This window comes from Typha angustifolia, chromosome 15 (assembly GCF_048772165.1).
Source record: "Typha angustifolia cultivar Huaian chromosome 15, ASM4877216v1, whole genome shotgun sequence".
Classification (NCBI taxonomy): Eukaryota; Viridiplantae; Streptophyta; class Magnoliopsida; order Poales; family Typhaceae; genus Typha; species Typha angustifolia.
The window spans coordinates 18,150,160-18,167,178 of NC_133253.1; the positions used below are offsets into that span (position 1 = coordinate 18,150,160).

At 36.8% G+C, this 17,019-nt stretch overlaps 2 protein-coding genes across 6 annotated transcripts; one reads left to right on the forward strand and one right to left on the reverse strand.

Annotated features, from left to right (window-relative positions):
- Positions 1-763: 763 nt before the first annotated feature.
- Positions 764-2,000, forward strand: LOC140778872 (dehydration-responsive element-binding protein 3-like). Its single transcript, XM_073123765.1, has one exon. It carries the CDS (start codon positions 1,076-1,078, stop codon positions 1,715-1,717), a length of 642 nt encoding a protein of 213 aa, XP_072979866.1. The 5' UTR covers positions 764-1,075; the 3' UTR covers positions 1,718-2,000.
- An 8,573-nt stretch (positions 2,001-10,573) lies between these two features.
- Positions 10,574-16,960, reverse strand: LOC140777983 (F-box protein At5g07670-like). Of its 5 annotated transcripts, none has more exons than XR_012107132.1 (3): positions 15,773-16,960; positions 10,852-10,977; positions 10,574-10,755 (listed from the first exon to the last, which is right to left on the reverse strand). XR_012107132.1 is itself a non-coding variant. In XM_073122456.1 (2 exons), exon 1 carries the CDS (start codon positions 16,911-16,913, stop codon positions 15,819-15,821), a length of 1,095 nt encoding a protein of 364 aa, XP_072978557.1. In that variant the 5' UTR covers positions 16,914-16,960; the 3' UTR covers positions 10,574-10,977; positions 15,773-15,818. The 5 variants fall into 5 exon arrangements, 2 of the variants coding, with proteins under 2 accessions (XP_072978557.1, XP_072978558.1); XR_012107133.1 differs by adding an exon at positions 15,552-15,666 and having other exon boundaries at positions 10,574-10,977; XR_012107134.1 differs by having other exon boundaries at positions 15,552-16,960.
- Positions 16,961-17,019: the final 59 nt, after the last annotated feature.

Below are 17,019 nucleotides of genomic sequence, written 5' to 3' on the forward strand. Positions count from 1 at the left end.
ATGCAAGGGTGTGTATCATGAAGTGCAGTGAGTCAGAAGGAAGCCCACATGAAGTGTTTCCCCTCCAAACACATGAACCACAATATTTGGTTAGTTGCCATAATTTTTGGTAGGATTTTTTTTTTTTTTAGTTTCTAGAGACATTTGATATAAAAAAAAAGTATAATGCTGTCTTTCTTTGGAAGATGATCTTTCTTATAACCTAATCAGATATGATCTCTCGTGAAGATATATCTAAGTGATTTTGTAGCTTGCAAATTCATCGTGATTTTCATTTTCCATTGCAGAATTACTCGATCCTAATATTTTGAAACTAAAACACTTTTGCTTTCTTTTTGAGTTTTTTGAATAGGGAGAGAAAGATGCACTTTCTCTAGCAGAGATAGATATGCATAAGAGAAGAGACCAAGAGGGGGGAATCTTGTGGTGATGCATGCAAAGAAAAGAGACCCTGACCGAGGGGTTCCCCCACACTGGTTTGTTTAATTGGGTAATCGATCTCGTGGGCTCTACTTCGATATGGATGGAAGGGGAGAGTGAGAAATTTAAGGACGAGGGATGATAAGAGAGAGAGAGAGAGAGAGAGAGAGAGAGAGAGAGAGAGAGAGAGAGAGAGAGAGAAAGGGGGGGTTTGGGGGATTTCCAAAAAGAAAGAAAAGAAATTGGGGGGGAGAGAGAGAGAGAGAGAGAGAGAGAGAGAAAAGGGGTATTAGACGTATAGTACATGAGTTGAGAGCCCTACTGATAGTACCATAAAAATGAGAAAAAAGAATGGTGGGTCCCCTGCCATTGTTTGCAGCATTCCACCCTCTACTAAAACCCCCACCTTCCTTTATCTCTCTCTCCCACTCCTTCTCCCTCCTTCCCTAGTCATTGGCTCTTAGCTTCTGCTTCCTCGAGTCCTTCATTTCTTTTCTCCTCTCTTATCCTTCCTCATTTTCCTCCCTCGTACCTTCACACCTCATCATTGTACTCTCAACATTAACCATTCCACTTTTTCTCACTTCAAATTGCACAAAGTTAGCATCTTTTGCTAGCCTAGCCCATTGGAAAGTCCGCATTAATTCTGACCCTAATGGGCGATTCGTCGAACATCTTGGATGCGGAAACCAGCGCCAATTCGACGCCTTCCCATTCTGCCTCGTCTTCCCCAAGCTCCTCTGTCCCGGGGGCAGCAGGATTGTCGAAAGGCGGCAGTCCGGCGAAGCGGGCGAGGGATTGCAGCAGCAACAAGCACCCGGTCTACCGCGGGGTTCGGATGCGGAGCTGGGGGAAGTGGGTCTCCGAGATCCGCGAGCCGCGGAAGAAGTCGCGGATCTGGCTCGGGACCTTCCCCAACCCAGAAATGGCAGCGCGGGCGCACGACGCCGCCGCCATCAGCATCAAGGGTGCCGGCGCTGTCCTCAACTTCCCAGAGCTTGCCGCCTCCCTCCCCCGCCCGGCCTCCCTCTCCCCTCGAGACGTCCAGGCCGCCGCCGCGAAGGCTGCGGCAATGGACCTCGGCTCTCCGCCGCACCCGTCGCCACCGGAAGCGGCAGCCGACGAGCTAGCTGAGATCGTGGAGCTGCCGCGGCTGGAGGAGGACTGGGGCTTCTTCGACTCGGGCGAGTTCGTGTTCAACGACTCGGTGGAGTCGTGGGGCTTCGAAACGGATCAAGTCTGGGAATGGTCGGACGGATGCGTTCCGACCTTGTTCGAAGCTGTGTTATGGAACTAACGAATCGTGTGAGGAGTACACGGCCTTCTCGGTCGCCCCTTTTAATTTTTCTCATTAGGGGCTCAGTTTTTCTTCTTCTTCTTTTGTATTCTCTCATCCTGTGTGTTTTTCTCCATGGTGTTCTTTTCTTTTTTCTTTTCCTTCTCCGCGATCTCTTTTCCAGTTTGAATACTTGGGGATTGATTGTATAGAGTTCATGGAAAAGATATTGGGAGAAAGAAAAAAAAAAAAAAACAATGGTATATATGGAAGTGTGGTTTGGAATATTAATTAGTGAGTAAAAAAAAACCTATAATAACTCTTTCTGCTTCTCTTCTTTTATCTCTACCGGTAATTAATTCTCCTACTGGCCTTTTTCAATTTGGTTACATATCCTTCTCTATCATATTCATAATCATAACCATAACCCTAACCCCTCTCTCTCTCTCTTTTTTATATATATATATATATAGAGTACTTTCATGATTTAAAAGTCCGAGCAATATAAAAATACTCTACAAGTTATGGTGATTGTTGTTCAATTATGGTTTGACATGCGACAAAATTTTAATATGAGGGAAAAATAATTACATACATGTAATTGATGGTGATCGTGAATGAAAATGGAACCCGTAACTCAACACGCAATTGACTTAATTGCACATCGAAATGCTAAAATAACAGTAAGATATTCAACATATCTTAAGGTGCAAATAAATCATTTCTCTCTACCAATTATTTATATCTTAAGTACATCTATTTGACCCAAATGCTTGGAATATATCAATACATAAAACGTACGTTGTGTCTAAATCAACAGTATAAACTATAAGTCTAGTGCGTGCTAATCTTCATTATGTAAACACTAAGCATCATTATCATTATGTACCAATTTTTGTAATATATATATATATATATATATGGTCTTAGGGGCAAAATAGGAAGAGCAAAAATACTCGGTGTATGTTTCTGCCCTACCAAAGAATGTTCCTAATAAATCGAGGCATTAATATGACCAATATGTCCTTACATAGTGTTCCAAAATGTACCTTTAGCGGCCTTCGAAGTACCGAAATGTCCCTCGGATTAGGACTCGACCGTCTGAGACAGCGAGGGGTATTTTCGTAATCAAACTCCAACCCAAGAAATCTCGCGCACGGCGTATCATCTCACGAGTCGTAGCGGCGGAAAACGACGGAGGAGGAAAATCTCGCCTCCCCGGAACTTTCCATTTTAAACAAAAAGAAATATAAAATATAAATTATAAATTAATTATTCTAAAAGATAAGAAAATTTTTGTCTCCTTCTTCTTCCCGTGGGAGATTTCTAAAGGGGGTGGAAAGAGCACCACCACCAACTTAAATTATGGAGGGGGATTTCTAAATGTTTATATATAAGCATATGTTATATATATATATATATATATATAAAAGAGGGTCAATAACAACTGCCTCCATTGTTAATCCCCCAATTGGAAACGCGCATTAGTGCTTGATTAAGATAATCTGGGCTTAAAGAGAGCCCTTTAGTAATCATCTTGCTGCATGGTATTGTTAATAATTTGGACGGCTTACCTTAGCTTAGATTAGATTAGATTAGCGCAATAATAAATGGATGAGCATGTGAGCAAGTAATGACATCATTTGATCTTGTAGGAAGATTCTTTTGTTTGTTTGTTAATTTTAAAATGTTTTATAATTAGATGACTGGTCAAATACAGGACACAGTTGTAAAATGTGACCTAAATTTTGAGATCATGTTGTCAGAAATGTGCCCAAGAAGGTCTATGTTTTGAGTAGTTTTGGAATGGAAGTTATAGCAACAGATAACCACTTCATGCACCTTAGATTGATCAGTGACAAGGAGCGGTGAAAAGAATCTAAGTGAAAGTAAACTGTTTTTTTTTTTAACCATTTCTTTTTATCTGAAACAAACAAGGAGTTCAGTTCAATATTTATCAAGAAAAACAGGAAAAAGAAGAAGAAGAAGTGAAAGTTTGATATAGATTTTTATGACATCAAATTAATTAGTTAAATTTTTTAGGTTAGATATATTATGAGTTCAAAACAATATATAATTGTGTCACACTCCTCCACTCTCACAGAAAATTTTCATACTCATTTCAACTTTGAAAGTTTACAATCTCATTTATAATACTAGAAAGATTATTCTTCAAAATCTTCTTCTCTTTTTTTCCTCTTTCTTTATGTTATCTACTCTTCAGGATTCAAACAAAAGAATTTTATGCAAGTACGTACTGAAGCCCAATTTTCTAAGCTCTCTTTATATATATATCTCGTTATATTTGTATCTCTTTGTCTATATATAATGTGAATGATTAGGGTGTTGACTTCTCTTACAGTCATCTTGTTTAATCTCTTCACGACCTATATATTCTCACCTTGCTTTTATAACTTCCCCTAATTAAAGGATTAAACAATTGGTCATCTAATCCTTCGGACATTACTTAAAATTAAAATTTTACCTATTCTTCCCATGCATTCACAAGCTTTAAGTATCTCTAAGCCAAATAAACACCAAAAATTCATAGACCCACATCCCCTATGTGTCTATGTAAACCACTTTCTAGCTAAGGTTATGAGAATTCAACTAGTTGGCCCCATAAAATAGCTACCCTACTCCTGAATATATTATCTATATCTAATGTTGAACATTTCTCCTCGCTTTTCTGATTGCTAGTATTGGATCTATTGATCCAGTCGTCTTTCCTTAGTTTAAAATTCTTTCCACGTAAACTTAGAATATTGATTGATTTCTCATGTCATGAAATATATAAAGTAAGTTTTTAAACCAAGGAGACTGTATCAGAGAATGTAATGGCTTAAATTTTCACATGAATCTTTTATCATTTAGTTTATGGTCATGATTCTAACTCTTCGTGGTTTGGTGAACACACACAAACTTCTAGTTTACAACATCAAGGGATGTATAATATTTAGGGTTTTATCTGAATGACTACTGTTAAATTACACCATTGGCAAAAGAATAGTGACACGTGTGCGTGCCGACCACAACCTATGGAGATTGTTGTCACGTCTCCCTCTCCTTTAACTTTGTGCTAGAGACTCTGCATTTAGACTATGGTAAAATATCTGAAATATAAAGTTGTGAGATGCCCGTCTTAGCCTATTTATCAGAATTCAAATGCTAAAATAATTGTGCCTAGCTCGACTAGATATTTGAGGATATATAATAAAGTAATTTAGTTCTAGTAAATGTTTCATAATGTTTGATTTCATATTGTTCGATCAATTAATAGCTCACCCAACTTTTTTAAAAGCATATTTAATATATATTTTTCTTGTCAGCATGGATTCAAACTAATGAACTAAAAAAGCTGCCCCTCATTCATGGTATAGTGGTGGTGTATTGAAATCCTTGGGGTCAAGGTTGTGGCTGTATCCCCTCGCTGGTATATATATATATATATATATAACTATACAATTTGATTCATTAGATAAATAATATTTAGAAACTTCATTGAGATATGTTATGTCTTCCACATGGGCAAACGATTATTCATCGACAACATGATTAAAATTATACTCAACTAACTAATAAACTCATTTATGCAACATCTAACTCTTGTGCATTTTAGACAAAGTCTGTCTAACACGTTCTATTATCATACTATAACATATTGTTCAGATAATGAAAAAGAAAATCCTCAGTTGTTGACCATTATTACACTACAATCTCAAGCTTAAGCAGTGATTAAGATGCCATTTAGAAGACTATCAGTCAGATGAATTTATCCTTCTTTCTTTATGAGACTACAACCACGTGATGAAGAGATTAGATTTCTAATCGCAGTTTGTCTCTCCAAAATTATACTATATCCTAACAGAAGTATTATACCAACATCAGATAATTTTAACAATACAAGTTGCATTCCAATTAAAGAGTAGAAATAATAAATAAATGCTACCGTTATCTCCTTAGAAGAGATCACATGCACCCAAGATTAAAAGACCTGGTCCCCTTCCATGCTTATTAATTAAATTGAAGCCGTTGGGACATTAGAGTTAAAGAACACATCAATTCGACAGTGATTGCTAGATCTCCTAGTATAAGAATCCAAGACGACTTCAATGATCCTTTGTAGATCTTTGGATGTTGTCTTGTGTGACAGGCTGTTCCATGACGAGATCATAGTTGGGAGGTTTATCTGTCCAGCTTGGGTTTGCCATGGTCATAAATTAATGGGCAGATAACAATCGTTGCACTTGAAACAAAATTTAAGCAAGAAAGAGTTGAAACTTTGAGCAAAGTGATGGAAACCCAATTTGAGGTGTCTAGCTTTTCAGACACCTTGTTGTCTAGATAGTTTCTCCATTAACATTTAAGTAGTTTTCAGCTTCAGAAATATAAAACTCTAGGTATGATTTTATAAGCCATACTTATTATAATAAAAGTGCGGAATGATAATGAGTAAATAAGCAATCTCACACATAAGCTATTTAACATGGAAAAGCTCTAAGTCCAAGTTAAATACCATAAATTCAAGCTCAGACCAAATCAGTCACTAATAAAACTAATAGAAACTTATAAAAATAACTTACAGACTACTTGTCGATATTCACAACTCTATCTATAATAATTTTACTTGCTAGAACCTCATGATTCACTACTTTTCATGATTGATTTTTATAAATATTTAGTTATACTCGTGTAATTAACAAATTGTATTTTAAAGTATAATTTTATTCATATGATGTGTCTAAATTCTATGCATAAGTTATGATAAGGTATTAGATGTTTGACGTAAAATATTAAAGTGATAAAATAATTTTGAAGTCAGGAATTCATTTGAACGCCCACTAGATATCGTTCACATCTACAGAGAAGAAAATTTCTAGTTACAATATTTGAATACTAGTATTGATATTCTCAAATCTACATAACCATGGAGAATGTTTGAAGGGATATTTCACATTATCTCTAAGAGATATATAAGGAAGTTTGAATATAATTTTAGGCAACCAATATATTATCTCTTGAGATCATTTTTGGAGGTTATTGAAAATCATCTCTTGATTTTAGATGGAACGTGTTAAATCTCTCTCAATTTTACATATCTACATCAGATATGAAAGAACTCTGTTTCAAGGATTACTAAAATAAATTGATCAATCTTGAGGACCACTGTGGTTTTAAAATCTATAAAATAGGTGTTGTATCGCGAGATTTAACAAACAAAGTTGTCTATACTTGCATTCAAACTCTCTCCATTATTCTCTAAACTATAAACTAATCTCTTTTCTTAAACCAAACCCATATAATACTGATATGGGAAGGAGAGCATAATCATGAATGTTGCTTATAAGCTTTTAAACAAAATGGAGAAAATAGATAAGAGCAATTTAGGTATTTAAGAAATTATTCTTATTATTCTAATGCAATATTTTATAGTTGATATCTATTTATTTGATTATGGTTGATGTTACACCGAAGATATAAGAAAAAAGAGTGATTGAATTACAAAATCCTTAAAGATGAAGTGTTCATTAAAATAATGAATATGTGAGGTGTTATTAAAAAAAAATTTCTATAATTATTATCTTTCCCAAGGATATCAAATTGTTCAAAAAACTCATTTTTCCTCCGTTGTATTGTTTTGCAAATTGCTTATATTAAACTTTAATCATACAAGATCAATTAAGATCATCACTGTAGTCTAATAGTCAAGTCGCACCGGTCCATAACAAATGTTATGTGTTTAATTCTCACCTTGACATACAGTTTAAACTAAGAGGGTTGGCCAAGATATTCAACTTATAAATCTTAGAAAATTAGTTCTTGTTTTTACTTTATAATTAGTATACAAGCTCATAATTTATATAATATATATAAAAAAAAGAAAGTTATGGGATAATTGGGGTGGTTTCTGACATGAGTCAACTGCGAACTTGCAAGGTCAACATCATGCACACGTGTGAATAGAAGAGGTTTGATAGCTTTATTTTTGGCGGAGGAGGAAAAGTGAAAGGAACTTTTTTTACGGCCGCAAACCTTGAAAGAGCAAAAGTGGCCACGCTGTCCTTTTCCATGCAGCGGGATCGTACTAAAGGGCCCCGCAAGGACACGTGTACGTCGTCCCCCATGCCGACAGTCGCTTTCCTCTCGACTTTCTCGATGTTTTGGGTCCCGACAACGACTTTCCGACCTCCAGAAGATGACACGTCTCGAGATCCTCTCGCTTGGCCGCTAGTGAAAGTTAAAAGACTCCTTGGTCCTTACTCAAGGAGAACATATTCTTTCTATTGAATTAAAGGAAATCACACAAAAGGATCGGTACATTAAGGGTTGTATGAATTAAAATTTTTCCTTAAAAAAGTAATTTATGTATACTCACCTACATGATTTGATCATGGAATATAAGTGTAGAAAGGAAATCTACTCTCAATGGACTTTTATCGCCATCAATATATTTATTTAATTATAGACTTATAGGTAGACAGTCAACAGCAGAACAAATGACCACCCAATTAATTGCTACCTTTATTAATAAGTGTATGTAGTCTTGCAAAAATGAGAAGAAACTAATATAAGTCATATATTTGCTACTAAGATGAGAACGACCCAACTTTAGTTTTGAGGATAAAATTCTAATGCATCTTTTCCTTTTAATTTAAAAATTCATGCACTTTTATTTGTCTAGTTAGCTAACCTTATAGCCTCGTCTAACTTAATTCTAAGACACGGATCATTGAGGCACTCTCAAGTATTGACAATGTACAGCGAACTCCACATAATAAATGATTAGGTTGATCACCCTCGGATAAGTTATCATTCTTGTAGGTTTCATTCAATTAATCTTTACCTACACAAGTTACAATGAGAGAGAGAGAGATGGAGAAGCTTTGCCATAGATGTGGGGTCCCTCAATCCTTTTACCAGCAGAAGCCCCAATAAATTAAGTCCTGCTAATTTTTTATTTTTTATATTTTATAAAAGGACTATCTGACAAATAAATCTTTTCAAGAAATATTTAATGACATATATCAACTGCAGGTGCAAGGAATCGACCTCATAAGCTTTAGTTTTGGAAGAGGTGAGAGAACCGAATAATTGAACTCACCTAATACGACAGACATATATTCTCCGTATGCATGGGAACGCCAATAATATCACAAAAAGGTTGGTTTTACTCTGCTGCAGGACGTTGAATGACTATATTTAACAATAATTATATACAGCAGTTGGTATGGATAATGCACAGGTCTCTGGTATTTAAGTAGATTCTCAATCATCCTCTGCTGATGCATGAACAGTGGAACCTGTGGATGATTACAGTACTTTTGGGCCAAAATAGTAGACCATGAAATTATTATTAAAGTGCGACCTAACGTTTGAGAGATTATTCTCCAGAAAACACTAGTATAAAAAAAAGGAGATGAATAGCTAGGGAAATAAATTACTATAGGTTGGTACGGACAAAGTGAGTTCATGCAAATCATATTTTCCTTCTCTAGATTCGCAATCATCACCTGCTGAGTAATCATAGTTTAGACCATGACAAATTAATCCATGAAATAATTTAATGCCACCTGGTTTCCAATGTGGAAACAAAGCCATCCAGCATCCCAGATATGAAGATTCTGAAGAAAACACTAATATAAGGCAAATGAAGGGAGAACTAATAGTCCAAAACTTCATATCAGTTACATGGATACATGACCTACCATTAGGTCCACAAAATAAACATTGCCTGATAGAGAAAGCAAATGATTCCAGATCTAGACGGAGAAATCACACTTACCCACACTGCTATTAAAAGGACATAAACAAATTGGCACTAATTTTCAGCTGACAAATCTAGGGCCACTTTCAATGTCGTGCTTTCCTTGTTGGATAAAGATATTCCCAGCTTCTTGATCACATCGCTTGCGAAGAAAATGACATGTAACGTTATCATGCACCCTGTTGAGCCTTTGACAATTGGTGCACTCCAACTGTTCCTTATGCAAGTGCTCTCTCTCCTTGTGATGAATCACAATATTGTACACAAAGTAATCAAAACTTCCTCTATTTCTTGTTCATGACTAAGATGTACTCAACATGATATTTGTTTCACGTAACCAGAAGTTGCACACAAAAGTCTAAACTTGTACACAAGAAAAGGAAATTTGGAACGCAAGTAGCTTTCAACAATAATGATGTCATTGAAAATTTCGAGTCGCTTTCAACTTCAGAAAGAATAAGCAGACATTTTATGTCAGAAAATTGACTAGTGAATTTATGTATGTATAACAGACACATCATAACTTAAGGCATGGCAAACTAACAGAGGAGAAACATACCAGCTCAGCTTGTCCTAATGAAGCAGAAAGTATACTAGGACAATACTGGTGTTGGATAATCCAATGTTGCCCTTTTCTTATATCAGCCATTTTTGTCACTTTTCTATATATCTTCATAACAGTGTGCACCTATTTAGGGATAAACAAAACAATGTTTCTCAGATGATTTCCATATTACTGGATGAGGGAGCCAGAATTCTACAGTACATATCCTTCATTTTGTACCCCAGAACAGCTTTAATTGTTGCGTATGGAACAAACCATAATATGTTCATAGGACATTCTATCTGACAGTTGTGCAATCTACTCATTGTCTTCTTGTTCAATCCTCATTCGTAATCTTCTGAGAATAATAGAATATGTCAATCTAGACTCTTATATCTGAGCTGAAATTGCGGTTGCAACACTTGTGTTGATGCTCCTTCAAGGAGTCCATTTTCGAAGACCAATAAATTGCTGATAGACTAAGATTAGATGTACTGTCTAACTCATAAGAAATGCTTGTTACAAAATGAGCTGCTCAATCAGGTAAACATTTGAAGAAATTTATACCTGACAAAACTTGCAGATTTGTATCCACACTTCTATTTCAAAATCATCATATACAATGAATCAATGGCCTACTGGATCCATGAGCAATAGTACAGACTATAGAAAGACATCCATAACAGATCAGATGAACTGTTGGCAAATTATCCTGAAGCTGAGTTGATGTTTAAATCAGTCTTAACAATTCTGAAAGAAATGAAATTATGAGTGATGTGTTATAAATAGTAACTGTAGATAGACTTGCAGCAGCAGCAGCAGCAGCAGATAAGTTCAGAAACTCACGATTAATCAAGACCTTGATTGCATGATCTGCATTTGTAACCTTCCAAAACACCAAAAGAACACATCTCTTTCTTTCTACTCTCAATGGCAATGCTTATGAAACTTCCTGAGAACTACTGGAGTTTACTGATACAAGAACAACAGACAGGTAAGAAAGCTTGTCCTCATTGTACAACTGAAGAATGTAACTTTTGGATTACTTTAGCCAGTTAAAGGATTTAATAACAAACCGAGTAACATGGTAATTTGCATATTCTCATTTAGTCATATTTTCTGTTTAATCTTTTAATTCAGTAGCATAATTAACCAGGATAAAAGTTATCAAAGGATTAGAAGTTTAATATGGAGATAGATCAGATCCCCTATTCCCGTATCCCCAGACTGTCTAGGCTATGACCAACTTAGGTTGTGCAACAAAGACCTCATCATCATCAAGGTAGATTATGAGCCAAATAGTGTATACTCAAGATTTCTACTTATTTTTCCTGTCTATTTCAATAAGAAGCTCTCGACAATATTACTAGAAGTTACAAGTTCCCATTACATTACTAGTGGATCAATGTTGTAAGGGGAACATAATTCAACAAGCATGTCAAAAGTATCAAAAGTAATACTAAAAAGAGAACACACTAGGGTTATCTATCTTCAACAAATCCTCCTAGTTTTCCTAATTTTTTGCCATATGTGAGATCAGTTCATCCACTAGACCATCCTTTTTTTTGGCAAATCTTGGACCACATAATTGAGCTCTTCCAATGAACTTCCCATTTTGGCATGATGCCTTTCCCTTTGGGTGGAGATGAAGTCATTAAACATCTATTCTCAAAAAAGAAAAAAAAAGCATGTTAAATTAAACTGCTCTTTCCATTATAAAATTATAATAGCATTTGATTGATATATGGAAGTACTTATTCATGACTTAGGCCTCTTATACATGATTTGCAAACAAACACCTACTTAAACACATTTTATTCAAACCTTGTATGAAGTAGGCTGCATAATAGTTTATGCACGAAATTTCTACCACTGGTGGAGGTGTGATAAAATTAGTTATCAATTTACCCCTCTACATTTTTTTAAATAATGAACATGTTTTATAAAATGATAAGTATAATATCTTACTATAGACTAATAAATATTATTATAAAATATGAATAAAAACAATATATTGTAGAAAGATAATATTCCCTTTATCAAAATAACCTTTTTAGCATTTTCTTAAGCACCAAAATACCAAATGTAATTATCTATTTATTATTATATAAAGTATATTTCATGGTCATAATTTTGAAATAGTTTTACATTATCATATATATATTCTATTGATAGTATGATATCTAATAACTGTATCACATAAATAATTTTTTATTAGTTCAATTATATTTAATATATTAGAATTAACATCATCTCGGTATCCCAAGGTGATTATCATTGTGCCAAGTCAAACACTAAAATTTGCAAGGTAATCTTTGATGGTTCCATCACGTCTTCTAGGATAGTTTCGACTGTCTTTTCATCTGTTGCATCATCAAAGTCCGATAAAACTATGAGGATGAATAATTATTATCCTTTACAATAAGTCTACAAAAAAATCTCATCACATTTAAAGCACAACCCATTTTCTCTTTTCTCCCGTATCTACTGATAAGTCAAATGCCAAAAATTATTACTTGACAGAGTAGTAGGCTGAATCGCACCTATCGGCTAGGCCTCTGTCGATGTCGACGTCAACCCCAAGTTCTTGTTGTCCCGACCAGCATCAGAATTGACCTTGCGGTTGGTGCGGCATAAGCCCTAGACAACCTTGCATCCGCCTCTCCTCGCCAGTCGATCCTCGTGCATCTGTACTAAGTCTATGGCATGAGCTATTATCTAAGGCTTGAAAGATTTCACTTCTAGTTATATTTCCTTCCAACCCAACAACGTCAACTCTAACCATCCGTAAACTTTCAAGGTTAGTTTCTTGAAGTCGTTTTGATATTCATTGACGATTTTCTTTTGCTACAATTTCTTTAAGGCTTTATCGAGATGACCCATACTTTGACATTATCCCCCAAGTAAACTCCAACTAATCTACTAATACGTACATTGTTTTAAACTACTAAAACCATTGCAGAGCCTCATCTTGCAGGTGTAACGCAGCAAACCTAATCCTCTCCACTAGTTGTATTCTTTGGTAGGCTAAAAATTGTACTACTTCGAATATCCAACCTAGTTTATCTTCCCCTTAGAATTTTGAAAAGTCCAAACAAGTGATTCGAGGCTGAATCTCTTAATTTGGGATCCCTTAACTACCCTAGTTGGTGTGATTGCTAGCCTACCCTCCAATCAAGTCAACATTTCTGCAAAACACAACATTTGCTCCTTTAACTTGTCAATATAATTATTTATTGCTAGTATAGTTTACCCCAAGTTCCAATTGCTTCTTTGCTTGTTGATGAAGAGTTACTTCCAATGCATGGTATTCGACTAATGTTGCACTGTGTCTTCAACATCCTCCATGACCTTGTGGGTAGTTAAATAATGGAGTTTAGTCAATAGACATCAAAAGCTCTAATACCAATTGATAGGATCTAACCCGACAGATCTATCAAGTAATACCATAACAGTTCTTATGGACAAAAAAGAGAGAATAAATTAATAAACCCTAGCCTCCTGGCTAAGTCGGCCAACTTAAGAGAAAAGAGATAAAGATGAAGAAAATACTCTATTACTTATCAAACTCAAGTAAAATAGCCTATAAATAGTATTCCAATTAGATTAATTTCTTAAAGAAAGAAAATAAACCCTAAACCAAATGAATTTTTTTTAGAATAAACTAATTTAAATAACAATCTAGTTGTTGGCCGTTCGAATGGCTAGGAGGCTCGTTTGAGAGGATCAGTGAACTTCACTCTCCGGACAAAACATCCTGAACATGTTCGAACGCATCGGCAAGCCTAGCCGAGCATTTGAATGTATAACCAAACGTTCAAAAGCCCAACCCATTTTCTATTCATTCAACACAACAAACTCCTTCATTCCTTCCTATCCTTTACACATTCTAAATATAACACAAAGATATTCTCCTACTAACAAGCAGAAGGAAATGAACTGCACACAAAAGCTACCGAAAGTCTACCAATATAATATTTTCAAGTTGCAAAATGTTTTCCTACTAAAAAGCAGAAGGAAATGGCTTGTAGAGAAAACTAGACTATTGTGAAGATAAAGTACCCCAACTTAAATAACTCTATCATAAGTAATGTATTGAAAGGCGGTTAAGGATGGCAGACGGTCACCCCGCCCTCCTAGTGCCAAAGCGGTTTAGTATTTTTAATATATTAAAGAAAAAAATATATATATATATATTATTATATTTATATATATATATATATTAATATCGTCATTACATTTTTTATTAATACATTTAAAATTAATAAAAATGGGTCTGGTGCATGCCAGATAATGGCCATTTAATCAAAGTGGTGCATGCTAGGCTGCCACATAGCAAGGGAGAGAGAAAGAAGAGTGACATTTGTCTTCTTTATTTTTTTCAATCTATCACTAGTAATTTCAAGCATCGTATAGCAAGGGAGAGAGAGGGAAGGCAATCACTCATCGTCATTGACGCCGAGAGTAAAAGGGAGAAAATAAAAAGGAGAAGAGGAAAAGAGAAGAAAGCTTGCTGTCGCTCCCACTTTCGCTCGTTGCCATCGCTCAAGAAAGGAGGGAGAGGAAGATGAGAGATCAATCGGGTATTTGGGTTAGGGCTAGCAAATGTTTTTTTTTTTTTAATTAGTCACTATCCATTGAATATTCTAAACTTACCCAACTCGCTATGACAACTAAGAGAGTTGCGAAAAGGAAAAGGCAGGCCGCCTAGCTACATGGCTAGTTGGCCCGCCCCGCCATGGCGGCCACCTTTAAAAACACTAATCATAAGAACAAATTATCAAAAAAAAATGAAAGGAAAAAAATCAACTAACGGCCACACAGAATCATAAAATAAGAAAATATTCATAATGAAGAGGCAATATAATTGTGAGATACGTAAAATATAAGGAAAAGTAGAAAAGAGTACACGAGAAGGTAACTATTTTGAAGCACATTGGTTAACGGATAGCAACTGCAACAATAAGAAGTGATCGTTATTTTACCTTATAGGCTTATACAACAACCAAAAGGTGCCATAGCTAAATATATGTTTTGGGTTTCATTCGAGAACACAATCACTTCTCCAATATTAACTGGTGAGATAAACAACTCAAAGGTGTATTAACTTGTATGACAAAGCCTGCTATGAAGAAAGATATGTAATAAGAGCAAACTGATGACAAAAATAAAAACCTAAAAGATCATCCTTGCAAATACAAATCGACAGGAGGCATTCAAATCTAATATCCAGAATAAACCAACCACATACATATATAGAAAAATTGAGTCTACAGCTACACAACACATGCCACATCGAACCTCTATAACAACCATGCTAGCACAACTCTGTTGCCACAATAATGAAAATGTAGTGTAAGATCACTACCTGCAGATGCAGATGAACCATTCTTAACTGTCTACTCAATCTGACACATTTAAGTTTTACAACACTCAGTTTATATTTCATCCACCGCAATGCCACAAGTTATTGGAAACCTTATGAAGACATTTATTTACAAGAGTGAATCTTAATGTGTATTGTTACGTTGTTAGAATAGCATTACCTACACTCTGAATGCTACAACCAGGCAAAAATATCAGAAGTACATCCCATGAAAAGGTACTCCATTGATCCAAGTCATAAAGAGAGCTCTACTATGCAGCATGCACAAAGTCATCCTGATTTTTTGAAAAGGGCAAAAGGATCCAACTCATGGATACTAAAGATTAGCAAATTAGCAAAGATAAACACGAAAGGGGGGAGAAAAGGTTAGATGCATCGCACCTTAGGAGTTAGCTCTAGAACAATCCCAAACCAGGGGATCGAAATGTCAAAGCCAACCTATCCTGCACACGCCGCTAAGCCTCTCATACACCGAAGACGACATCCACCCCCTAAGAACGCGGTCCAACCCTACATACCGCAAAGTCGGACACCCGGACACGACCACCGCAACATCATCCACAGTGAGATTGTAACAAGAAGCCAACACGAGTATCTCCAATGACCCATGTCCCGAAAATGCACGGATCCCTGCTCCAGTTATAAGCTCACACCCCGTCACGTCGAGCTCCACCAGATACTGGCAGTCCCGCGCCAGAGCAAGGACAGCGGCATCCGACAGATTGATCAGCCATTTAACACTCAATCTCCTAAGGCTGGAAACAGAAGCAATAGCAACAATTCCAGCATCAGTCACCTTCGGGCCGCATTCCGCCAAGTCCAACTCTTGCAAGAAAGACAATTTCCGCAACGACATCACACCGTTATCCGAAATCCTATCACACTCGGATAAATCAAGCCTCCTAATACTCCTCGACAACAACGGTCCATTCGACAAAGAAGCTAAACCTGAATCTGTCACTAAAGAACACCCATGAAGACATAACACGGATAAAGAACTCACCGCCCCGATCGCGCCAAGCGCCTCGTCGGTGATCCTACTACACCACGAGAGATCAAGCACTGTTAAATTCTTCGCCAAGCTCACAAGTGAGGCGATACCGGAATCACCAATCCCCTTCCTTCTCCTCATGAACACCTTCGTCAACCTCCGGCACCCGGCCGCGACGGCGCGCAAGCCGTCGTCGCCGAAGTCTTCATCCAATCTAATGTCGTCGAAGGATTCGAGGCCGGATCGGGTCTGGTGGAGGTTCAAATTTAGGGTTTTGAGGGAAGGGCAGGTGTGGGCGAGGAGATCGAGGTTGGGATCGGAGACGCGGCTGCAGGATTCGAAGGTGGTGAGATTGGGGAAGCGGGGGAGGAACGAAGGGAGGAATTGGGGATCGAGGAGGCGGAGGAAGGAGCGGGTGAGGCCTTCGGCTCGAGCCCATTGCTTGCTAACCTCGGAGCAAGACTTGCGGTCTCGGGAATCGGAGACGCGGCGAAGTATCGAGTAGAGCTCATCGTCTCCGAGCATGTCCATGGCGATAGGTTGGATTCGGATCTCGATTTGGATTTTGGACTCGGTACAGGCAGTGGAGCAGTTGTGTTTCATGTTTGGGCTGGTCTTGCTAAGTAATGCTGGGCCT